Source organism: Heteronotia binoei, chromosome 2, assembly GCF_032191835.1.
Source record: "Heteronotia binoei isolate CCM8104 ecotype False Entrance Well chromosome 2, APGP_CSIRO_Hbin_v1, whole genome shotgun sequence".
NCBI lineage: Eukaryota > Metazoa > Chordata > Lepidosauria > Squamata > Gekkonidae > Heteronotia > Heteronotia binoei.
In genome coordinates, this window is record NC_083224.1 from 198,159,790 (window position 1) to 198,184,824 (window position 25,035).

At 50.9% G+C, this 25,035-nt stretch overlaps 1 protein-coding gene across 1 annotated transcript in view; it reads right to left on the bottom strand.

Annotated features, from left to right (window-relative positions):
- Positions 1–99: 99 nt before the first annotated feature.
- The window catches only part of CRTC1 (CREB regulated transcription coactivator 1), a 150,038-nt gene continuing 125,102 nt past the window's right edge, over positions 100–25,035 (bottom strand). The window contains exons 10-14 of the mRNA XM_060232813.1: positions 21,458–21,703; positions 16,265–16,366; positions 8,353–8,439; positions 3,889–4,069; positions 100–395 (exon numbers count right to left, since the gene is read on the bottom strand). Coding sequence (XP_060088796.1) covers positions 184–395; positions 3,889–4,069; positions 8,353–8,439; positions 16,265–16,366; positions 21,458–21,703 — 828 coding nt within the window. The 3' untranslated portion in view covers positions 100–183. The remainder of the gene's footprint in view (positions 396–3,888; positions 4,070–8,352; positions 8,440–16,264; positions 16,367–21,457; positions 21,704–25,035) is intronic.

Consider the following 25,035-nt stretch of genomic DNA (forward strand, 5'->3'; position numbering starts at 1 on the left):
TTGCGAGTGTCAAAATGAGCTCTGCTAATGGAACACGGTGGTGATGCTGCTGCTGCTCTCAGTTGCTCCAAACCAAGCCGCGCGTCAGTCCCCCCCTCCCCTCTCCCAGAATGGCACAGACACTCTGGGATACCGTCTGTTTTTTCTCTTGCTCTCTCTCTGCCAGAGGGCCCTCCTCTGCCTCTACAGCCGATCCATCCGGAAAGTGTCCTCCGTGGCCGGATCCGCAAGGACCATGTCTGGATCGTTCAGCATGTGCAGCCCGTCCAAGGTCAAGGGGTCGATTTTAAGTTCGTCCAGCGGGAACTGGGAATCCGAATCGAAGCTGACATCCCCCACTCCGGCCAAAGAGCTGGTCAGGTCCTTCGAAAGGCTGGGAGGGGATTCTCCTGTCACTGCGGGGGGGGGGGGGGGCAGAGGTTGAGAAGAGACAGGAAGAGAGACGACTCGAGTCAGATACCCCAAAAGCCTGCCTAAAGAAGAGCCGAACGCTGGACTCTCCGAGCTCCGCTAGATGACTTTGGCCTAGCCGTGAATGTTTTTTCTCCCTCTCCCAAACTCGAGAGCATCCGATGAGGCTGATGGGCAGGAGACGGACCAAAGGAAAGACTGCTCGACACAGAGAGGGATTAAAAGATGGAATTCCCTGCCGGAGGATCTCCTGATGGCCGGAGAAATAAACAGCTTTAAAAGGGATTAGATGGATTCATGGAGGAGAAGTCGATCACTGGCTACTAGTCATGGTAGGTGAGGGGAACCTCCACTTTCAGAGGCACCAAGCCACTGAATCCCGGAAGCAACATCAGGGGAAGGTCTCGGCCTCTCTGCCCTGCTGTTGGCTGCCTAGAGCAGCGGTCCCCAACCTTTTTGGCACCAGGGGCCGGTTTTGTAGAAGAGAATTTTTCTAAGGACCACAGGTGTGTGTGTGCGCGATGGTTCTGGGATGATACAATTGTGCACTTTATTTCTGAAGCGTTTGGTGTGGTGGTTAAGTGTGCGGATTCTTATCTGGAGAAGAAGGGGGCAACGCACAGCGGCCAAGAAGGTCAGAGCGCCTGCTCCGGCTGCAACGCCACTGAGGATGTTCTCCGCAGCCGAGAACGAAACGTCTGGAAGGAAAACTTTCTCCAGTAGAACACGGCACTTGAGCCCGAAAGATTCTACAAACCCTAATAAAAGACTGATTATTGAGAAATATCGATGCTTGACACTCACCCCGCCCCCACTGCAAAGTTCTAAGGCAGGGGTGGGGAACATCGGCAGCGTTCGATACGGTCGACCATCGGCTTCTGGCATGCCGCCTTGCCGACGCAGGGATTCAGGGGCTGGCCTTGCAATGGCTTTCCTCTTTCCTTGACGGTCGGGGACAAAGGGTGGCGATTGGGGAGGAACTGTCCCAGAGACACACGCTTGACTGCGGGGTGCCTCAAGGGGCGGTACTTTCCCCGATGTTATTCAACATCTATATGCGCCCCCTTGCCCAGATTGCCCGAGGGTACGGGCTGGGTTGTCATCAATATGCTGATGACAGCTCTATCTGCTTATGGACGGCCGGCCTGCCTGCGCCCCAGAAAATCTGGACCGGGCGTTACAGGCAGTGGCTAGGTGGCTTAGGCTGAGCGGGCTGAAGCTGAATCCGGCGAAGACAGAGGTCCTTTGCTTGGGTCGCTGCGGCCCGGGAAGGGAGATCCCCCTGCCAGTTTTTGACGGCGCGCCGCTGACAGCGTCGGGCAGGGTCAAGAGCCTGGGGGTGCTATTGGAGCCTTCTCTGACGATGGAGGCTCAGATAGCAGCCACTGCCAAGTCCGCTTTTTTTCACCTTAGGCGGGCGAGGCAGTTGGCCCCCTTCCTGGAACGCGACGATCTAGCAACAGTGATTCATGCTACGGTCACCTCGAGGTTGGACTACTGTAATGCCCTCTACATGGGGCTACCCTTGTGCCGGACCCGGAAACTGCAGTTAGTGCAGAACGCTGCTGCCCGGCTGCTACTAGGGCTCCCAAGATGGGAGCATATCCGGCCGGGGCTCCGGGATCTGCACTGGCTGCCAGTAATATTCCGAGTCCAGTACAAGGTGTTGGTCATTACCTTTAAAGCCCTATATGGCCTAGGACCTGCCTACCTTAGGGACCGTCTCTCCCCACACGTTCCCCAGAGAGTACTACGCTCGGGTTCACAAAACCTGCTGGTAGTCCCCGGGCCAAAGGAGGCCCGTCTAAAATCCACCAGGGATCGGGCCTTCTCAATAGCGGCACCTTATTGGTGGAACCAGCTGCCGGAGGAGGTGCGGGCCCTGCGGGACCTAGGGCAGTTCCGCAGGGCCTGTAAGACAGCCCTCTTCCGGCAGGCCTATAACACCTAACTGATAATGAGAACATCTCTGGATGGAACAAAATGCTCTTATAGACCGCTGGTTTTATTTTATCTTGTTTTATTAATTATGGTTTTAATTGTACTTGTAAATGTTTTAAATTGAATTATATGAATTATTATGTTGTAAGCCGCCCTGAGACACTTCGGTGAGAAGGGCGGGCTATAAGTCCATTAAATAAAAATAAATAAATAAATCAAGCCCGAGGTCCGTTTACGGCCCTCAAGATCATTTGGTCCGGCCCTCGGGGATTGTTGGGCCGAGCCTCCCCTACCCCCTCTCGTGGGCATTATGAAGGACCGCTGCTGGGGTATGTGGGTGCCTTTAAAGGTCTGCTGGGAGCAGCTGAAGGGAAGGAGGGAGGGCTGGGGGGGGGGGGGCGGGAGCCAGCTACCACCTATTCAATTTGCACCTGATCATCCCACAGGGTGTGACCCAATATGCTAATGCAGGGGTGTCGAACTCATTTGTTATGAGGGCCGGATCTAATATAAGTGAGGCCTTGTGGGGCCGGGCCAGGCCAGGCCATGTGCATACCTATTTAAGATTAGGCAGCAGAGATAAAAACTTTATAAAGGACACAGATTAATGTTTAAACACAATTAAATGTTAAATTGAATGTTAATTAAATTAAATGTTAATTAAATTAAACATTAAATTGTTAATTAAATGTTAAATTAAATGTTAATTAAATTAAATGTTAATTAAACACATTTAAACACAATTAAATGTTTAAAAAAACCCCTTAAAACATGCTTAAAACATTCGCACTTGTTGGTCTTAAAGGTGCTTCCTTTGTATTTCTCCCATGGGATCCAGAGAACTGGGCAAAGGAAGCGCTGGCTCTTTCCTTCCTTCCTCAGGGGACCAGGAGGGAGGGAGCTTCAGCCAATAGAAGGTAGAGAGATTAGGCTCAGTAGCTCCTCTGTGCGATTGAGAGAGTCTGGCAAAGCAAGCTGTTACGGAGAAGGAAGCAAGAGAAAGGGAGAAGCAAGCAGATGACAGCCAGTGGCTCAGGGGCCTTAGCCCTCTGGGGGCCTGATTCAGCCCTGATCTGCATGTTTGACATGTCTGTGCTAATGTGTGACCTAATATGCTAATATTAGGGGATGTGGTCTAATAGGCCTGGACCTATGCATTTGCCTAGGGCAGCAGGCCAGGGTGTGTGTGCGCGTTGAATTAGGCTCTCTCCATGTGACTTCAAATAGAAAAGCAATCATTTGCATTAATTTTGCCAGCCTGAATCACTCTCCCTCAGCAGAGCACTGCTTTTTAAGTGGATAATTTTGTATGGCCCGCAGATGATGTTATAAATATCCAAATGGCCCTTGGTAGAAAACAGTCATTTGCATTAATTTTGCCGGCCAGAATCGTTCTCCCTCAGTGAAGCGCTGTTTTTTAAGTGGATAATTTTGTGTGGCCCACGAATGATGTTATATGATGTTTCTGGCCCTTGGCAGAAAAAAGGTTCCCTACCCCTGTTCTAAGGGGACCTGACCTTTTCCAAAGAGCCTCACCTGTCAGGATGATGTTGGGGATGTTCCCGTGACTGGCATAGCTGAGCTGCTGGGAGTCCTGCAGGCTTCCGTGGCTCCCTGTGAGCCCCATCATGGCCGCCTGGGAGTAGTTGAGGGTGGAGCACGGGCTGTACAGGCTGTTGGAGCTGATGGCGTTCTCGATCATGTTGAACTGCTCGAGCTGCAGAGACAGAGACACTTAGCGGCACAGGGCACCTGGCTGTCAAGACTCAACTCGACTCGACTCGACTCAACTCAACTCCGGAGGCTGCAACTGGTGCAAAATGAAACAGCCAGGTTGCTGTTAAGAACATAAGAGAAGCCATTTTGGCCCATCCAGTCCAACACTCTGTGTCACACAGTGGCCAAAAAAAAAGGAGGTTCACAAGTGAGACTAGAAGCCCTTCCACTTTGCCCCCCCCCCCCCAAAGCACCAAGAATACAGAGCATCATTGCCCCAGACAGTTCCAATAATATGCTATGGCTAGCAGCCACTGATGGACCTCTACTCCATATTTTTATCCAATCCCCTCTTGAAGCTGGCTATGCTGGCAGCTGCCACCACCTCCTGGGGCTCTCCTGTTGGAGCTACCTGTACAGGAGCACATCTAACATGCGCTGGAAACATTACACCGGTTGCCTGTGGCGTTCTAGATTTGTTTCAAGGTGCTGGTTATAACCTTTAAAGCCCTATATGGCCTGAGACCCGTCTACCTTTGGAACCACCTTTCCCCACATGTGCCCTGGAGAGCACCACGTTCAGGGTCTCAAAATCTCCTCCAGATTCCCAGACTGAAAGCAGCTCAATTGTCCACCACTAGAGCCAGAGCATTCTGGACAATAGCCCCGGCTCTGTGGAATGCCCTCCCCGAAAACTTCAGGGCCTTGCGGGACCTGCCACCGTTCCGCCGGGCCTGTGAGACCAAACTATTTAAGCTTGCCTTCAACAGTTAAGGGGAGGTAGCAAATGTCCCACAGTCCCACTGGACAAATATAGATATTGAGAAACACCAACGTGCATCTTGGGTTTCATGGCTAAAATGTGCAGAACTGATTTCATTGTATATTGTTTTTCAGTATTCGATGTGGTTTTTAACTGTTGTTAGCTGCCCTGATCCTGGTAGAAGAAGAAGAAGATATTGGATTTCTATCCCGCCCTCCACTCCGAAGAGTCTCAGAGCGGCTCACAATCACCTTTCCCTTCCTCCCCCACAACAGACACCCTGTGAGGTGGGTAGGGCTGGAGAGGGCTCTCACAGCAGCTGCCCTTGACAACCTCTGCCAGAGCTATGGCTGACCCAAGGCCATTCCAGCAGGTGCAAGTGGAGGAGTGGGGAATCGAACCCGGTTCTCCCAGATAAGAGTCCGCACACTTAACCACTACACCAAACTGGCTCTCTGGTACTGGCAAACTGGCTCCAAACTGGTCTGGTACTGGCAAACTGGCACCAAACTGGTAGGGGAGGGCGGGATATAAACCTGATGGAATAAATAAATAAATAAAATAAGAGAGGCTCTTGCCATTGACCTGGGAGTACTTTCGCTTGCCACCGTCTGTGCTTTGCACCGCTACTACCCCTGTGTAACGAACGAAGCATTCCTCCTGCCTAGTCTCTGGGATGAAGACAGCGCAACGGAAGTTATAGCCATCGAATAACTAAGAACGTACTGAAGCAAAATCATGCAAATGTGTTCAATAGAAGACTTCAATAGCAAGAACAATTCCCCAGAAGCTTCACAGCTCCATCAAAGGAGTCCCAATGAACAGGAGGTCGCCTTGATTATCCCCGCTTCGAATCCTCTTCTAGCGCAGGGGGCTCCAACCGCATCTCTCAACCAAAGGCAAAAGCCCAGAAAAAAATACCAAAGTGTTTCTGATGCATCAATAAACCCCAAAAGCTGCAAAACCCACAAGGTTCTTTTTTCAGTGCGTCCAAAGACCGCACATAGAATTCCCAGTAGACAAAAGGAGATGGAAAGTCTCCAGTAAGATTTCAAAACGGCACTAAACTCCAAAAGGCTCAAAGCTCAGTGCCATTTTGAAATCTTACTTTAGACTTTCCGTCCCAGCTGCCCATTGGGAACTCTACGTGCAGTCTTTGGATGCACTGAAAAAGAATCTTGTGGGTTCTGCAGCTTTTTTTGCATCAGAACCACTTTGATTTTTTTTTCTCAGCTTTTTGTCTTTGGTTGAGAGATGTTGTTGGAGCCCCTATGCTAGAAGAGGATCTGAAGCAGGAATAATCAAGTTGACATCATGTTCACTGGGACTCCTTTGATGGAATTGTGAAACTTTTGGGGAATTGGTCTTGCTATTTAGTCTTCTATTGAACATATATGCATGATTTTGGTTCAATACATTCTTAGTTATTTGGTCCCTCTAACGTCAGTTGTGCTGTCTTTATCCTACAAGTGACCTCTCTCCCTTTACCATAGTCTCTAGGATGGCCAAGGTCGTTTCTGCCCAATTATGTTCGCACCGCAAGGGGACTGGGAAAGAACTATTGGGGGAGGGGATGCTCGCTTTGCGTCTTAGCTTTGAATGTGTTATATAGTATACCTGCCTCACAGTGTGTCTGTTGTAGGGAGGAAGGGAAAGGAGATTGTAGGCCACTCTGAGACTCTGTCCTTGAAAGGGCAGCTTCTGGACAGCTCTCTCAGCCCCACCTGCCTCATAGGGTGTCTGTTGTGGGGGAGGAAGATATAGGAGATTGTAGGCCTCTCTGTCCTTGAAAGGGCAGCTTCTGGGAGAGCTCTCTCAGCCTCACCGGGTGTCTGTTGTGGGGGAGGAAGGGAAAGGAGATTGTAGGCCACTCTCTGTCCTTGAAAGGGCAGCTTCTGGGAGAGTTCTCTCTGTCCCACCCGCCCCACAGGGTGTCTGTTGTGGGGGAGGAAGGGAAAGGAGATTGTGGGCCGCTCCGAGACTGGCTCTCCCTTCAGGTCTGCCTCAGCTCCTACCCTCACAAGCCCTTAGGATGACTGCCAAGGGTTGACTCCTGTACTCCTTTCCAGTGATTCTTGGGGGGGCTAGGATAGCCCTGGGAGGAATACGCTCTGATCCAGAATCAGCAGTACCTGGGAGGGGAAATCTTTTCTCACCCCTTCTGGTACCTCCAAGCCCTTCCTCTTGTCATCCTCACCCTCATCCCGCCTTGCTGGAACAAGACCTGGAGCCTCCCTTGGCAGCGTTGTTCATCAGGAGGCCTAACTCCTGAGGTGAGCAGGGCGGGCAATTTGGTGTTAACGGTTAAGTGCATGGACTCTTATCTGGGGGAACCGGGGTTGATTCCCCACTCCTCCACTTGCAACTGCTGGAATGGCCTTGGGTTAGCCATAGCTATCGCAGGAGTTGTCCTTAAAAGGGCAGCTTCTGGGAGAGCTCTCTCAGCCCCACCCGCCTCATGGGGTTTCTGTTGTGGGGGAGGAAGGGAAAGGAGATTGTAGGCCGCTCTCTGTCCTTGAAAGGGCAGCTTCTGGGAGAGTTCTCTCTGTCCCACCCGCCCCACAGGGTGTCTGTTGTGGGGGAGGAAGGGAAAGGAGATTGTAGGCCGCTCTGAGACTCTGTCCTTGAAAGGGCAGCTGCTGTGAGAGCCCTCTCAGCCCCACCCGCCTCACAGGGTGTCTGTTGTGGGGGAGGAAGGGAGATTGTAGGCTGCTCTGAGACTCTGTCATTGAAAGGGCAGCTTCTGGGAGAGCTCTCTCAGCCCCACCTGCCTCACAGGATTTCTGTTGTAGGGGAAGGAAGGGAAAGGAGATTGTAGGCTGCTCTGAGACTCTGTCCTTGAAAGGGCAGCTGCTGTGAGAGCCCTCTCAGCCCCACCCGCCTCACAGGGTGTCTGTTGTGGGGGAGGAAGGGAGATTGTAGGCTGCTCTGAGACTCTGTCATTGAAAGGGCAGCTTCTGGGAGAGCTCTCTCAGCCCCACCTGCCTCACAGGATTTCTGTTGTAGGGGAAGGAAGGGAAAGGAGATTGTAGGCTGCTCTGAGACTCTGTCCTTGAAAGGGCAGCTGCTGTGAGAGCCCTCTCAGCCCCACCCGCCCCACAGGGTGTCTGTTGTGGGGGAGGAAGGGATATTGTAGGCTGCTCTGAGACTCTGTCATTGAAAGGGCAGCTTCTGGGAGAGCTCTCTCAGCCCCACCTGCCTCACAGGATTTCTGTTGTGGGGGAAGGAAGGGAAAGGAGATTGTAGGCTGCTGCGAGACTCTGCTCTGAGCCTCAGAGAAGCCTACAATCTTCTTTACCTTCTTCCCTCATAACAGACACCCTGTGAGGCAGGTGGGGCTGAGAGAGCTCTTACAGCAGCTGCCCTTTCAAGGACAACCTCTGCCAGAGCTATGGCTGACCCAAGGCCATTCCAGCAGCTGCAAGTGGAGAGTGGGGAATCAAACCCGGTTCTCCCCAATAAGAGTCTGCACACTTAACCAGTATACCAAACTGGCTCTCCGAAGAGGTACACTCGCTCACCTGATGTGACAAAGCGTTCGCCTGCCTGGTTGTCATCTGCTGATCGTAGCAAGAATCACCAAAGACGCTCCCCAGGATGGATGTTTGCTGTGAAGGCAAAGCACAATGAGAGCGTCAGGGCTTGAGGAAGGCAGAACTATCAAGCAAGGAACATTATCCAATTGCCGAGGAACCAGACAGTGGAGGAGGAGGAAGAGAAAACAGTGATGTCAAAAAAATTACTTTGGGTCCCTGTTGGGGAGATAGAGAGATATGAAGGCCCAGAAAAACTGCATTTCAAAGTGGCGATTGGGGAGTCCAAACCAACACCTGAACCTACAAATAAACAAATCTGCAAGGTAGAAACATTTAGGCTCTTTTGGCTCAGTCAGCACCCACCTCCTCCAGAAATGGTTTGCTTCGAACGTCAATGTGCTGAGAGAACATTTAGAACAGGGGTGTCAAACATCATCAGTTTGGGGGCCTGAATCAGGACCCCAGAGGGCTCCTATCAGGCACCTGAGCAACTGGCTGTCATCTGCTTCCTTCTCCCTCTCTCTTGCTTCCTTTCTGCTTGCTTTGCAAGGCTTACTCAATTGCGCAGAAGCTACAGAGCAAAACCTCCATTTTCTCCATTGGCTGAGGTTCCGCCCTTGGGGAGGGAGAGCCTGCTTTGCCAGGCTTGCTAACTTGCACAGGTGCTACAGAGCAATACCTCTATTTTCTCCATTGGCTGAGGCTCCTCCCTTGGGGAGGAAGGGGGGAGGAATAGCTTGCTTTGCCAGGCTCTTTTAATCACACAGCAGAGCTACTAAGCCAAGCCTCTCTTCCCTCTGTTGGCTAAGGCTCCTCCCCCTCCCGGTCCCTCGGGGAAGGAAGGAAAGAGCCAGTTTCCTTGGCCCAGTTCCCTGGATCCCATGGGAGAAATACAAAGAAAGCATCTTTAAGACCAACGAGTGCTAACGTTTTAAGCATGTTTTAAGGTTTATTTAAAAATGTATTTGCATTTGTCTGTGTCCTTTATAAAGTTTATATCTCTGCTACCTAATCTTAAATAGGTACACACACAGCCCAGCTTGACATGGCCTGGCCCAAGAAGGTCTCATTTATGTCAGATCTGGCCCTCATGACATATGAGTTTGACACCCCTGAAACTATCTGTGGACTCAGGTAAGGAATTCAACTTCCTCCTTGTCAACACTGTTGGAAACCCACTCAAAGCCACCAATCCTCTCTGGCGAACTGGAGATGAAGGCCACCCTGACCCCGTATTATGCGTGGGATAGAGAAGGCAGAAAAAGATGTACTTTTCTCCCTTTCTCACAATACGAGAACTCGCGGGCACTCCATGAAATTGCTGAGCAGTCGGGTTAGAACGGATAAAAGGAGGTACTTCTTCACCGAAAGGGTGGTGAACACGTGGAATTCACTGCCACAGGAGGTGGCGGCAGCTGCAAGCATAGACAACTTCAAGATGGGATTGGATCAACATCTGGAGCAGAGGTCCATCAGTGGCTATTAGCCACAAGGTATAGATGGAACTCTCTGTCTGGGGCAGTGATGCTCTGTATTCCTGGTGCTTGGGAGGGACAACAGGGGGAGGGCTTCTGATGGCACCTGGGGTTTTTTTAGCCACTGTGTGACACAGAGTGTTGGACAGGATGGGCCACTGGCCTGATCCAATATGGCTTCTCTTATGTGCTTAAGTACTTCTTCACCCTAAGGGTGATTAACACATGGAATTCACTGCCACAGGAGGTAGTGGCAGCTGCAAGCATAGACAGCTTCAATAGAGGATTGGATAAACATCTGGAGCAGAGGTCCAAGTTCTGTATTCTTAGTGCTTGTGAGGGCACAGTGGAAGGGCTTCTAGTGTCCTGGCCCCACTGATGGACCTCCTGATGGCACCTGGGTTTTTTGGCCACTGTGTGACAAAGTGTTGGACTGGATGGGCCATTGGCCTGATCCAACATGGCTTCTCTTATGTTCTTATATGACACAGAGTGGTGGACTGGATGGGCCATTGGCCTGATCCAACATGGCTTCTCTTATGTTCTTATGTGAGACAGAGTGGTGGACTGGATGGGCCATTGGCCTGATCCAACATGGCTTCTCTTATGTTCTTATGTGACACAGAGTGGTGGACTGGATGGGCCATTGGCCTGATCCAACATGGCTTCTCTTATGTTCTTATATGACACAGAGTGGTGGACTGGATGGGCCATTGGCCTGATCCAACATGGCTTCTCTTATGTTCTTATGTGACACAGAGTGGTGGACTGGATGGGCCATTGGCCTGATCCAACATGGCTTCTCTTCTGTTCTTATGTGACACAGAGTGGTGGACTGGATAGGCCATTGGCCTGATCCAACATGGCTTCTCTTATGTTCTTATATGACACAGAGTGGTGGACTGGATGGGCCATTGGCCTGATCCAACATGGCTTCTCTTATGTTCTTATATGACACAGAGTGTTGGACTGGATGGGCCACTGGCCTGATCCAACATGGCTTCTCTTATGTTCGTATATGACACAGAGTGGTGGACTGGATGGGCCACTGGCCTGATCCAACATGGCTTCTCTTATGTTCTTATATGACACAGAGTGTTGGACTGGATGGGCCACTAGCCTGATCCAACAGGGCTTCTCTTATGTTCTTATATGACACAGAGTGGTGGACTGGATGGGCCATTGGCCTGATCCAACATGGCTTCTCTTATATTCTCATGTTCAAAATTTTCTTCATCTCTTTCCAAAGGAGATATGCCACCCGGTGACTCCCGATTCCTCACAATGTGACTAAAATACAATAGCCTCGGTTTTGTGATTTTAGCTTCTAGGGAGAATTTGGACTTGATCTGCTCTAGAGCCAACTTCTTTCTCTTTTGGACGGGCCACGGGATCCGCAAAACTCTCCCTTGACACCACGTTTTAAAGGATCAGTGAACAGCTGAAGTGTTAAAACATTTTAAACAATTCAAATTCAGTTAAAATGATAAGACTCAATTGAAAACACACAGACAGCACTAGTAGGAGGGCCAATAACTGTTCTTAGTGGTATGCCAGACAATCCACACACACACAATTTACTGGCAAAAGACACCAATAGGGAGATACAGATGTTGTGGCCTCATTTGGAGTACTGTGTACAATTCTGGTCACCACACCTCAAAAAAAGATTGGGAAAAGTGCAGAAAGGGGCAACTGGAATGATTGAAGGGTTGGAATGCTTTCCCAAGAAGAAAGGTAAAAACGCTTGGGGCTCTTTAGCATGGAGAAACATTGACTGAGGGGTGACATGACAGAGGTTTACAAGATTATGCATGGGATAGAGAAGGTAGAAAAAGAAGTACTTTTCTCCCTTTCTCACAATAAGAGAATATGTGGACATTCAATGAAATTGCTGAGCACTCAGGTTAGAACAGATAAAAGGAAGCACTTCTTCACCCAAAGGGTGATTAATACGTGGAATTCACTGCCACAGGAGGTAGCGGCAGCTACAAGCATAGTCAGCTTCAAGAGGGGACTGGATAAACATCTGGAGCAGAGGTCCATCAGTGGCTATTAGCCACAGGGTATAGTTGGAACTCTCTGTCTGGGGTAGTGATGCTCTGTATTCTTGGTGCTTGAGGGGGGCAATAGCGGGAGGGCTTCTAGTGTCCTGGCCCCACTGATGGACCTCCTGACGACATCTGATTTGAGAGAAAGAAGTACGCTGGTGAGAAGGGAGTGCTCAAGGAAGTTTTTCGTGCTCGGTTCTGGAAAACCGGCAAGGGAGGGACTGACAAGGCATTCACAGTTCTGTGTCCCGTGCTGCCCCCTGCAGTGTGCAAATGACAATGCAGGCCTACCTTTAAAGGGCTGCTGAAGAACGAACCGGAAAGGCAAGGGGTGCGTTAAAGTTGCTCCAGCGATACAATGTTAGCTAAAGCGCTACTTCAAACGCAAAGGATTCTTAGGACCCGCAACTGAAGAACATTCGGTCACAATGATCCTCAGCTCAGCCAATCTATCGAACGCCAACAAATAAATTATACCTGGAGATTTATTTATTTTTTATTTAGCCCCCTCATTTTCATCTTGTACTACCTGGCCGTACCGCCCTTTATAGCTTCTCTCGTAACTTGCATGCGATCACCTCTATACCGTGCCTCTACCAGCCAAATGGGAATCGTGACAGCATGGTATACTGCCTTGGAACCCAGCTGCTTTGCTTAACTACCATGACCGACAGACATCTAGCCTCCACAACTTCATTTTTTACCATTAGAGGTAGCGGCCGCCACCGCACGCCGCGGCAACTGCGTTCCACGGGCTAACGATGCATACCATGTAGATAGATCCAAGTAGGCAGCCGTGTTGGTCTGAAGCAGTAGAACAAAATAGGAGTCAAGTTTCACCTTTAAGACCAACAAACTTTTATTCAGAATGTAAGCTTTCGTGTGTTCTAAGCACACTTCACCAGACGAGGAATCCAGCACAGGGAGCAGAGCCACACATAGCGGGCAGGCAATGGCTCAGAATGTAAAATGGCACAGATTTAAGATCCAATGGGAAAAGGAAAGGAAAGGTCCCCTGTGCAAGCACCAGTCGTTTTCGACTTTTGGGTGACGTTGCTTTTGCAACGTTTTCACGGCAGACTTTTTATGGAGTGGTTTGCCATTGCCTTCCCCAGTCTTTTACACTTTCCCCCCAGCAAGCTGGGGACTCATTTTACTGACCTCGGAAGGATGGAAGGCTGAGTCGACCTGAAGCTGGCGACCTGAACCAGCTTCTGCTGGGATAGAACTTAGGTCATGAGCAGAGAGTTCAGATCACAATACCGCAGTACTGCTGCTTTACCACTCTGCGCCACGGGGCAGAATAGTAAAATTATTTGGTAGGCAGTGGTTTAGAATGTTACTATTCTGTCATTGGATCTTATATTTGTACCACTTTGCATTCTAAAACACTGCCTACCAGCTATGTGCGGCTCTGCTCACCGTGACGGATTCGTCTGATGAACTGTGCTTAGAGCACACGAAAGCTTACGTTCTGAAAACTAAGTTGGTCTTAAAGGTGCTATTGACTCCTGTTTTGTTCTAATGCTTACCATGCAGTTTCAAGAACATGCTAGCCATCAACGTATAATCTAGAACAGTAGGCCTGCAACACTCTTCCGCTCGGGCGCAGTGTTCCCTCTAAGCTGAGTTAGCGTGAGCTAGCTCACAGGTTTTTAACCTCCGGCTCACACCTTTTTTGTCTTAGCTCACTAAGGATGACCCCAGGGCCCAATAATTTATGCGGCAGCTCACAGCTTCAATGCCAGGAGCTCACCAAAGGGAAAATTTTGCTCACGAGACTCCGCAGCTTGGAGGGAACATAAGTCGGGGCTTCCTAAACACATCATGACATCACAAGTCACATGACAGAAAGTGGATGCCCCAGAACAGTGGCCGCCAAGCTTTTTGGCCCCAGGGACCAGCCCCAGGGCTGGCCCGCCTATCGCGGCCCCAGGGTCAGCAGGGTGGGGGGCACCAAATTTGGCCTTCTCCCCCCCATGGCACCCCCTCCCGCCCCCCATGGCGCCTCCCCCACCTCTGTTTGCACAAGTTTAAGGCTGGGGAAGGGGTGGTGAAGCGCCTCCCCGGCTCTTTAAAGGCTGGCCCCCCTCACCAATCACCGCAGCAGCAGCACGAGCGACCCGCCGAGAAAGCGCCGCCACCCTTGCCTCCTCCCCACTTCCTTCCTGGGTGTGGGGAGGAGGCAAGGGCAGCACAGCTTTTTTTGGTGGGTCACTTTCCCCGGCCTTCAACTTGTGCAAACAGAGGGAAGAGGAGGCACTGGGGGGGGGGAGGGGACGGTGAGGCTGTGCAGTGCTGAGGGAGGGGGGGCAGGGCTGTGGGGCCCGGTTGCTAGCAGCTAACTGGACAGAAGAAGCTCTGGTTCTTTCTTTCCTTCCTTCCCCAGGGAACCAGGAGAAGAAAGAGCCTCAGCCAATAGGAGAAAGAGAGGCTTGGCTCAGTAGCTCTGCCGTGCGATTGAGAGAGCCTGGCAAAGCAAGCTCTCCCTCCCCTCCTTCTGCCCCAAGGGAGGAGCCTCAGCTAATGGAGAAAATAGAGACTTGGGGACTCCTGTCCCAGAGTTATAGTCTCAACAGTGTCAAGGCCGAGACTGTGGCCCCACAGAGGCCAAAAGAGCTGGGGCTGGAAAACACAAGCCAAAAAATGGCAGATCCCTGGAGGAATCCTCTCTACCACAGGACAGGTAACTCAAGAGCACCTACCCAGCGTGCAGAAAGTCCCAAATTCAATCCCCGGCATCTCCCATTTATCTGGGAATGGGTGATGCAAAAGACCTCTGCCCAAGACCCTGGGGAGCCACGGTCAGCCTGAGTCTACAAAGCAGTGGATGAGACTGAAGAGTACCCAGCTGTCCTCAATGGACCAAGTGCCCGATTCAGTATCAGGCAAATTTAAGAGATCACTGAATTATCTTGAATCACTATTTTGCTGCTCCTCTTGGAGCGCTGGGCAAAGGAAGGCTGGGGACACGGCACCCTTGTTCTCTATGTGCACCAGAAGAAGGTCCTTCCAAAAAGCTACCCCCTCATAGCACCCACGGACTGAAGATCACCTGTCCAGGATATACCATTCCTGTGGTGGAGCTGATGACAACCACAGATTTATACCCTGCCCTTTTCTCTGAATCAGAGTCTCAGAGCGGCCTACAATCTCCTCGCCCTTCCTCCCCCACAACAGACACCCTGTGAGGCGGATGGGGCTGAGAGGGCTCTCCCAGAAGCTGCCCTTTCAAGGACAGAGGCTCGGAGCGGCCTACAATCTCCTTTCCCTTCCTTCCCCACAACAGACACCCTGTGAGGTGGGTGGGGCTGAGAGAGCTCTCCCAGAAGCTGCCATTTCAAGGACAGAGTGGCCCACAATCTCCTTTCCCTTCCTCCCCCACAACAGACATCCTGTGAGGCGGGTGGGGCTGAGAGAGCTCTCCCAGAAGCTGCCCTTTCAAGAACAGAGTCTCAGAGCGGCCTAAAATCTACTTTCCCTTCCTCCTCAACAACAGACATCCTGTGAGGCAGGTGGGGCTGAGAGAGCTCTCCCAGAAGCTGCCCTTTCAACGACAGAGTCTCAGAGCAGCCTACAATCTCCTTTTCCTTCCTCCCCCACAACAGACACCCTGTGAGGTGGATGGGGCTGAGAGAGCTCTCCCAAAAGCTGCCCTTTCAAGGACAGAGTCGCAGAGCGGCCTACAATCTCCTTTTCTTTCTCCCCCACAACGGACACCCTGGGAGGCGGGTGGGGCTGAGAGAGCTCTCCCAGGAGCTGCCCTTTCAAGGACAGAGTCTCAGAGCGGTCTACAATCTCCTTTCCCTTCCCCCCTGCACAGCAGACACCCTGTTTGGCGGGTTGGGCTGAGAGAACTTTTTACAGCAGCTGCCCTTTCAAGGACAGAGTCTCATAGCGGCCTACAATCTCCTTTCCCTTTCTCCCCAACAACAGACACCCTGTTAGGCAGGTGGGGCTGAGAAAGCTCACCTAGAAGCTGCCCTTTCAAGGACAGAGTCTCAGAGCGGCCTACAACCTGCTTTCCCTTCCTCCCCCACAACAGACACCCTGTGAGGCAGGTGGGGCTGAGGGAGCTCTCCCAGAAGCTGCCCTTTCAAAGACAACCCTGCCAGAGCTATGGCTAACCCAAGGCCATTCCAACAGCTGCAAGTGGAGGAGTGGGGAATCAAACCCGGTCCTCCCAGATAAGTGTCCGCGCACTCAACCAATACACCAAACTGGCTCTATATAATATTATACATAATATACGAAAACCGGGAGCCAAAGACATTCGAAAGGCCAATGGTGGAAAAATCAAGCAGGGGGGAAAAAAAGAAAAAAAGAAGAATGAGCGGTAAAGAAGTCAAAGAAAAGTGCACAGTCCCTTACTTGGGGGGAGCTGCCAGGAGAAAAAGCTTGATTGGAGACAGGAGAGGTGGGAGACTGGTTGGCCGGGGAGCCGGCATTGCTGCGGTACTGCTGGAGAGACCCCTACAGAAGGACACAGTGTTAGAGACCGTAGGGCAGAAAAGGAAAAGAAGAGAACAAAACAAAACAAAGAATCACCGGTCTCTTTTGTGGATGGACCTGGGAGGGGGGAGGCAGAAAAGAGAGAGATCGGGAGGGGGACGAGGGGGGACTGGGGAGAAACGTCCACAACGGACCCAGCAAAGCTAGTACCGTTAACAATGCCCTGAAAGGTCGTGAACAAAAAGGAAATCCACACACAGAAGTCATTCCTGTTTTAGGCCCAGATCCCAATGACTCGAGGAACGCCTCTTCCCATACAAGCCCCTGCCCCCCGATGTTTAACGTCTATCAGTGGGGTCCTCTTTTGTTTTCCACCTTATGGAAGCCAGAAAGAAATCCACAAGAAGCAGGGCCTTTTCTGCTGTAGCCCCAGCTTCAAGAGGGGATTAGATAAAAATACGGAGCAAAGGTCCATCGGTGGCTATTAGCCGGAGCATATTATTGGAACTCTCTGGGGCAGTGATGCTCTGTATTCTTGGTGTTTCGGGGCGGGGGGGGGGGGGCAAAGTGGAAGGGCTTCTAGTCCCACTTGTGAACCTCCTGATGGCACTTGGGGTTTTTTTTGCCACTGTGTGACACAGAGTGTTGGACTGGATGGGTCATTGGCCTGATCCAACATGGCTTCTCTTAGGTTCTTACCAAAGGTTTTCATTTGGCTCCTTCCCTGTCACCCTTTGAAAGTCAAGTAGAATATTCTCTCTGTGTGCTCTTGGGTGAACAGGTTTTTATTCCCTCGCTTTTTTTAGGCCGTCAAATCTCTTGTCTTAATTCTTGCAGACTGCTTCACCAATTCCCATTAGACAAAAATCTTTTTTTTTTTAAACCCCCCAAAGCACATCCTTTTCTTCAGACCTTCTGTTTTGTTTATGGGCAGAGGCCTGCAGAATTAGTATCAGCCAGCCGGTCAAAGCACGTGTGGATTTCACTCGCTAAGATTCCCCTGACTGACAACCTCAGAGCTTCTGTCTCTCAGCAGACAGAACTTTCAGAACCGCTGCTTTAAAACACCAGAAGTATCTTTCGCCAGCCAACGTTCAAATGTGACCGGAAGGCTCAGCTGTAGGGTTGCCAAGTCCAATATCTGGGGACTTTGGAGGTGGAGCCAGGAGCAAGGGAGTGATAAGCACAACAGAACTCCAAAGGGAGTTCTGGCCACCACATTTAAAGGGACCGCACACCTTTTAAAATGCCTTCCTTCCATTGGAAATGATGACGGATAGGGGCACCTTCTTTGGGGGCTCAGAGAATTGGACTCCCTCGTCCAATCTTTTTGAAACCTGGGGGGTGTTTTGGGGAGAGGCACTGGATGCTATACTGAAAATTTGGTGCCTCTACCTCAAAAAACAGCCCCCCCCGAGCCCCAGATACCTGCGGGTCAATTCTCCACTATACCCTATGGGAATCTGTCTTCAAAGGGAATAGTGGAGTGCCCAGCAGACATTTCCCCCCTCCCCCCGCTTTCTGATGACTCTGAAGCGGGGAGAAGGCCTCTAAACCGGGGGGATCCCCTGCCCCACCTGGGGATTGAGTAAACTAGAAAGAAAACACTGTGAAATTAACAAACTTTGAAACAAACCCACACGAATACTTTATAAAGCCCATTCATTGCAACTGATCAAAAACAATTATCGAAGAGAAAAAGTGGCTCAACTAAGCTCAAAGTTCAGCTATTATTTCTCTAGTTCCAAAGAGATATTTTCAATGCTCTGATTGATTGGCAATACGTCCTGCTGTCTGTGAATTTCCTTTCTGAAAGACGCAGGAACACTGTATGCTCAAATGGTGTAGAGGTAGCAGTCCTCCATCCAACAGGGCAACAGACTCCTACACGAGTCCAAGGTTTTTTCGTGTTTCATCTGCCACTTCCACTGGCCGCCTGTATTTTTATCAGGAACCCGTGCTTAGGCAACAGCTCACTTGCGATAGCTGACGTTCTTGTTTGCACAAACGGTTCTCGATACTCGGTTGAGCAACTTTTTCTGTTTGGTAATTGTTTTTGATCAGTTCCAATGAATTGGCTATATAAAGTATTCACGTGCATTTGTTTCAAAGCTTGTTAATTTCATACTGTTTTCTTTCTAGTTTACCTAATGTGTACACTGTGGTTTCCTGTTTGATCCCACCTGGGGATCGAGCAACACACAGAGAATCACAGCAAAGGGTGACAAGAGTAAACCGTCAGGTTTCTGTGATAACCAGACTCTATATCACTTTACACGGTTTTTTAATTCTTATAAACCTCTTTATATTCTTTGAAACATTTAACAAAATATCATTTCAAAGTATACACTGATGAACAGAACACCCTAGTGAACAAAAAGGAAGAACACAGTCTTTGAAAGTTCAGAATAAATTGTCTTGTAAATATCAGGTTCTGTCCTTCCACGTAATAGAGGGAATCCACGGTCCACTTGTGGCAAGGCCCATTTTGAAAACTGAGAATGTCTTGAAGGAGAAGAGTTGGAATCTTGCATGTACTCTGATGAAATTGTAAAAAGCTGGTCAAAGCCTTTGGTGGTACGGGGAAAATAAAGCACAACCTCGTAGCTGTGTTGGGCTGTGTACATCTCAAGCTGAATCTTCAAAAAAGACATTGTGGGGTCTCCTCAGGAGCAAGTGGACTGTGGATTCCCTCTATTACGTGGAAGGACGGAACCTGATATTTACAAGACACTTCATTCTGAACTTTCAAAGACTGTGCTCTTCCTTTGTGTTCATCAGTGTATAGTTTGAAATGATATTTTGTTAAATGTTTCAAAGAATATAAAGAGGTTTATAAGAATTAAAAAACGGTGTAAAGTGACACAGAGGCTGGTTATCACAGAAACCTGACGGTTTACTCTTGTCACCCACCAGGGATTGGCAACCCTACTCAGCTGCCGCCTTCTTAGCCATCCAGTGACCTCAAGACACCAAGCTGAAGTGGACCCTTCCAGCCTACGCTACGAGGCACAGCCTGGCTCTGAGGGAGACAGACCCCTCTCTGCCCTGTTCTTCTACACTTGGACAACTGCCTGACAGGGTACAAGGTAAGAGGTTGTAGGCTGTGGGCACTGGCTTCACACACAAGGTCAATTTTAAAGACCCTGAGTTTTGAAAAAAGGCCTTTTATTAAAGGAAAGCGAAGCAAACAGAACAGATGTTTGGCAGTCCAGGAAATTCAGCCTGGGTGGAACTAAAGCAGTGGCCCTCAAGCTTTCTGGCACCAGGGATCGGGTTTGTGGAAGACAATTTTTCCACGGACCAGTGGAAGTGCTGGGGTTTTGGCTGCCCCCATGCCCACACCGTCCCTGCCCCCCATGGGGGGCGTCTTTAAATGAGGAGTAGAAACATAGAATCATAGAGCTGGAAGGGACCTCCAGGGTCATCGAGTCCAACCCCCTGCACAATGCAGGAAACTCACAAACACTTCCCCCTAAATTCACAGGATCCTCATTGCTGTTAGATGGCCATCTAGCCTCTGTTTAAAAACCTCCAAGGAAGGAAAGTCCACCACTTCCCAAGGAAGCCTGTTCCACTGATGAATCGCTCTAGCTATCAGGAAGTTCCTCCTAATGTTGAGCTGGAAACTCTTTTGATTCTCCTCCTCCTTCTAATCACAGAGTTGGAAGGGACCTCTAGGGTCATTGAGTCCAACCCCCTGCACAATGCAGGAAACTCACAAACACCTTCCCCCTAAATTCACAGGATCCTCATTGCTGTCAGATGGCCATCTAGCCTCTGTTTAAAAACCTTCAAGGAAGGAGAGTCCACCACCTCCCGAGGAAGCCTGTTCTACTGAGGAATCACTCTAGCTGTCAGGAACTTCCTCCTAATGTTGAGCTGGATTCCTCTGTTCCTCTGTTCCTTCTCCTTCTAATCACAGAGTTGGAAGGGACCTCCAGGGTCATCAAGTCCAACCCCCTGCACAATGCAGGAAATTCACAAACACCTTCCCCCTAAATTCACAGGATCCTCATTGCTGTCAGATAGCCTCTAGCCTCTGTTTAAAAACCTCCAAGTAAGGAGAGCCCACCACCTCCCAAGGAAGCCTGTTCCACTGCTCTACCGGTCAGGAAGTTCTTCCTAATGTTGAGCCGGAAACTCTTTTGATTTAATTTCAACTCATGGGTTCTGGTCCTACCTTCTGGGGCCACAGAAAACAATTCCACCCCATCCTCTATATGACAGCCCTTCAAGTACTTGAAGATGCTGATCAGATCACATCTCAGTAGTTAAAGGTCTTTGCCTTGCTCTGCGGCCCGGTTGCTAACGGGTCACGGACCGGTACTGGTCCATGGCCCGGGAGTTGGGGACCCCTGAACTAAAGAATACAGGCAGCACCCTGGGACCGCTCCTCATTTCAACCCACTCCTGACCTGCTTGGCAAAGTCAGGCTTCCCGGCTAAGTTTCTGGGGAACTGGAGTTTGCCCTTAGAGACTCCCAGCTCCCTTTACGGAAATCTTGACCCACCCCCAATAACTGTATTTTGCCGAGTTCACTGAGGGAAAGCCATGGCGGTTAAAACCAGGGGTCGTTTTGTAGAAAAACAGGTGAAGGAGCTCATTAGCATAACTCATTAGCATATCCTGCCCCACCACCACCAGCCAAAAGCAACCCAAAAAAAGGAGAGCCCCAGGCAAGCGAGATCCAGCCAGCCCAAGCAGACCTCACTCACCTGGGGCTCTTCTTGGCCACCATCCCCCAGTCAAAAGGCCAGCAAGCCACCTGCCACCCAAAATCACATAAGAAGTGGAGAAAGGGTGGAGTGGGCTTCTCCGGGGGTTAATGAGGACTGCTGGGGGTGTGGCCAAGCTCCTGGTGGCTGGCTGGCTGCCCGCTCTCCTAATCCAGGGATTGTTATGCAGCTGCACCTCCTATTCAATGGACTAGGTAGGTGGGGAGAAGGAGGGGGGAACCCTCAGAAAGGTTCAGGAGCTGTGCTCTTGTGAGCTCCTGCTGAATTCAAGGCCTGGTTAAAACTTTGACGGTTCCCGCACTCAGCACTCTGCTCCGATATCGCCCGAGGGAATCTCGGCCTGCTCCGGGCTTCCCCTCCCTCCCGAGCTTACCGAGCTGATGTCTATCCCCATTGAAGTCTGGGTCTGGCTGCCTGGCGGAGACTGCGGGATGGTGGAGGGGACAGTGACGGAAAGCGGGGGGAGCTGCACTCCTCGCTGCAAGCTGGAGGTCTGCATCAGAGGGGCGTTTGGCGGGAGGGAGCTGGCCACTTGGGGCTGCTGCTGCGCGCTCGTTTGGGTGAAGAAAGGATAGGGCGGAAGCTGCTGTTCCAGGGAGAGGGCATCCATCGCCACGGCCTTGATGGGGAAAAGACAGAGAAAGGTTGCCAGCTGCAAGGACGGACGACTGGCGTTCTCAGGGACGAGAGTTTTGTGCCGGCGCTTTGGCACAAAAGCACACCACCCGAAAGGAAAGGGGCGGATTTCTACTGGAGATACACTGCCGCCCCCCCCCCCCCCCCAGCAGGCACCGTGGGGTTCAAATCAAGGCAAGCACTGGCTGTCTTACTCCTTGCTTCATTAGGGCCTGCTGTGAGTGGAGGCAGGAACACATTCTGGATGATGCTAGTTGTCCCGTTCAGGACCTTTCCCCCCTCCCCCACTGACTGCTCACCTGAACGCTGGACAAAGATCTGGGAGACCCGGGTTCGAACCCCGACTTCAGCCAGGTTTGAACCCTGACTTGAAGCTCACCAGGTGACTTCCAGCCCGTTGCAACCCTCTCCACCTCAGCTAGCTCAAAAGGGTGGCGGTGGAGGATGAAATGGTGGGCCCCCTCTGGACAGAAGGGTGGGGTGTAAATGAGAATAAATACTAAGGAAATGTTTCTATCACGCCTTTCCCTTGGCAGTTCAAGGCCGTCGTCTCCATTAGAGCTGTAAATGTAAACCAAGCCGTTCATTTTTGAAAAGCTGCAATAGAAAGCAACATCGCTGGAGTTCTCAAGGACAACTGTGAGAGCTATGGCTGATTCAAGGCCATTTCAGCAGGTGCAAGTGGAGGAATGGGGAATCAAACCCAGTTCTCTGCACACTTAACCACTACACCAAACTGGCTCTTTACCATAATGTCAACTCGGAACCAACTGGTAACTGAAACTGTTGCCAAAATTTTTGACCAATTTTGCACTAGACCATTAATCCTGATTTAACTCCGTCCCCAAACTGACATTCTACACTAGAATAATAGAATCAGAGAAACCAACTCTGTGACTCTATGGTTTTACTGTAGAATGTCAGCCTGGGGACAGGGCTAGACCAGGATTAAAGGTCTCGTGCGAAATTGGTCTTTGTATTTAGCATCTGGAAGGCGATTAGCGAATTTGCAAACTGATTGATGGATTGGTTCCTTGCTATGTTGGCTATCATGCCAATAAAGGTTACTGATTGACTGATGGTGTAGTGTAGTTAAGTGTGCGGACTCTAATCTGGGAGAACTGGGTTTGATTCTCCACTCCTGCCCATGGACCTACTGGAATGGCCTTGGGTCAGCCATAGCTCTCTTATCTGGGAGAACTGGGTTTGATTCCCCACTCCTCCACTTGCACCTTCTGGAATGGCGTTGGGTCAGCCATTAGGTCTCTTATCTGGGAGAACTGGGTTGGATTCCCCACTCCTCCGCTTGCACCTTCTGGAATGGCCTTGGGGCAGCCATTAGCTCTCTTATCTGGGAAAACCGGGTTTGATTCCCCACTCCTACCCATGGACCTACTGGAATGGCCTTGGATAAGCCAGCTCTCGCAGGAGTTGTCCTTGAAAGGGCAGCTGCTGTAAAAAGTTCTCTCAGCCCCACCCGCCAAACAGAGTGTCTGCTGTGCAGGGGGGAAGGGAAAGGAGATTGTAGACCGCTCTGAGACTCTGTCTTTGAAAGGGCAGCTTCTGGGAGAGCTCTCTCAGCCCCAACCGCCTCACAGGGTGTCTGTTGTGGGGGAGGAAGGGAAAGGAGATTGTAGGCCGCTATGAGACTCTGTCCTTGAAATGGCAGCTCCTGGGAGAGCTCTCTCAGCCCCACCCGCCTCCCAGGGTGTCCGTTGTGGGGGAGAAAGAAAAGGAGATTGTAGGCCGCTCTGCGACTCTGTCCTTGAAAGGGCAGCTTTTGGGAGAGCTCTCTCAGCCCCATCCACCTCACAGGGTGTCTGTTGTGGGGGAGGAAGGAAAAGGAGATTGTAGGCTGCTCTGAGACTCTGTCGTTGAAAGGGCAGCTTCTGGGAGAGCTCTCTCAGCCCCACCTGCCTCACAGGATGTCTGTTGTTGAGGAGGAAGGGAAAGTAGATTTTAGGCCGCTCTGCGACTCTGTTCTTGAAAGGGCAGCTTCTGGGAGAGCTCTCTCAGCCCCACCCGCCTCACAGGATGTCCGTTGTGGGGGAGGAAGGGAAAGGAGATTGTAGGACGCTCTGGGATTTTGTCCTTGAAAGGGCAGCTTCTGGGGGAGCTCTCTTAGCCCCACCCGCCTCCCAGGGTGTCCGTTGTGGGGAAGAAAGAAAAGGAGATTGTAGGCCGCTCTGCGACTCTGTCCTTGAAAGGGCAGCTTTTGGGAGAGCTCTCTCAGCCCCATCCACCTCACAGGGTGTCTGTTGTGGGGGAGGAAGGAAAAGGAGATTGTAGGCTGCTCTGAGACTCTGTCGTTGAAAGGGCAGCTTCTGGGAGAGCTCTCTCAGCCCCACCTGCCTCACAGGTTGTCTGTTGTTGAGGAGGAAGGGAAAGTAGATTTTAGGCCGCTCTGAGACTCTGTTCTTGAAAGGGCAGCTTCTGGGAGAGCTCTCTCAGCCCCACCCGCCTCACAGGATGTCTGTTGTGGGGGAGGAAGGGAAAGGAGATTGTAGGCTGCTCTGAGACTCTGTCCTTAAAAGGGCAGTTTCTGGGAGAGCTTTCTCAGCCCCACCATCCTCACAGGGTGTCAATTGTGGGGAAGGAAGGGAAAGGAGATTGTAGGCTGCTCTGAGCCTCTGTCCTTGAAAGGGCAGCTTCTGTAAGAGCTCTGTTAGCCCCACCGAGTTGTCATTAAGGTAAAGAGCCAGTTTGGTGTAGTGGTTACGTGTGCAGAGAACTGGGTTTGATTCCTTATTCCTCCACTTGCACCTACTGGAATGCCCTTGAATCAGCCATAGCTCTTGTAGTTGTCCTTGAGAGGGCAGCTTCTGTGAGAGCTCTCTTAGCCCCACCCACTTCACAGGGTGTCTGTTGTGGGGGAGGAAGGGAAAGGAGATTGTAGACCGCTCTGAGCCTCTGTCCTTGAAAGGGCAGCTTCTGGGAGAGCTCTCTCAGCCCCACCAACCTCACAGGGTGTCTGTTGTGGGGGAGGAAGGGAAAGAAGATTGTAGGCCACTCTGAGACTCTGTCCTTGAAAGGGCAGCTTCTGGGAGAGCTTTCTCAGCCCCACCTACCTCACAGGGTGTCTGTTGTTGGGAGGGGGGGGAATGTAGAGGAGATTGCAAGCCGCTCTGAGACTCTGAGATTCAGAGTACAGGGCGGGATATAAATCCAATATCATCTTCTTCTACCGTCATGTCCCTGCCCTTTACTGAACAAGCCCCCTTCAACGAGGTAATCAGGAGGCATCCTCTTTGGCGGTTTTTAGAGAGTGCTGCAAAAACCTGTGAGTGAGGAGGGGGAGGACATTCAGGAGGACTC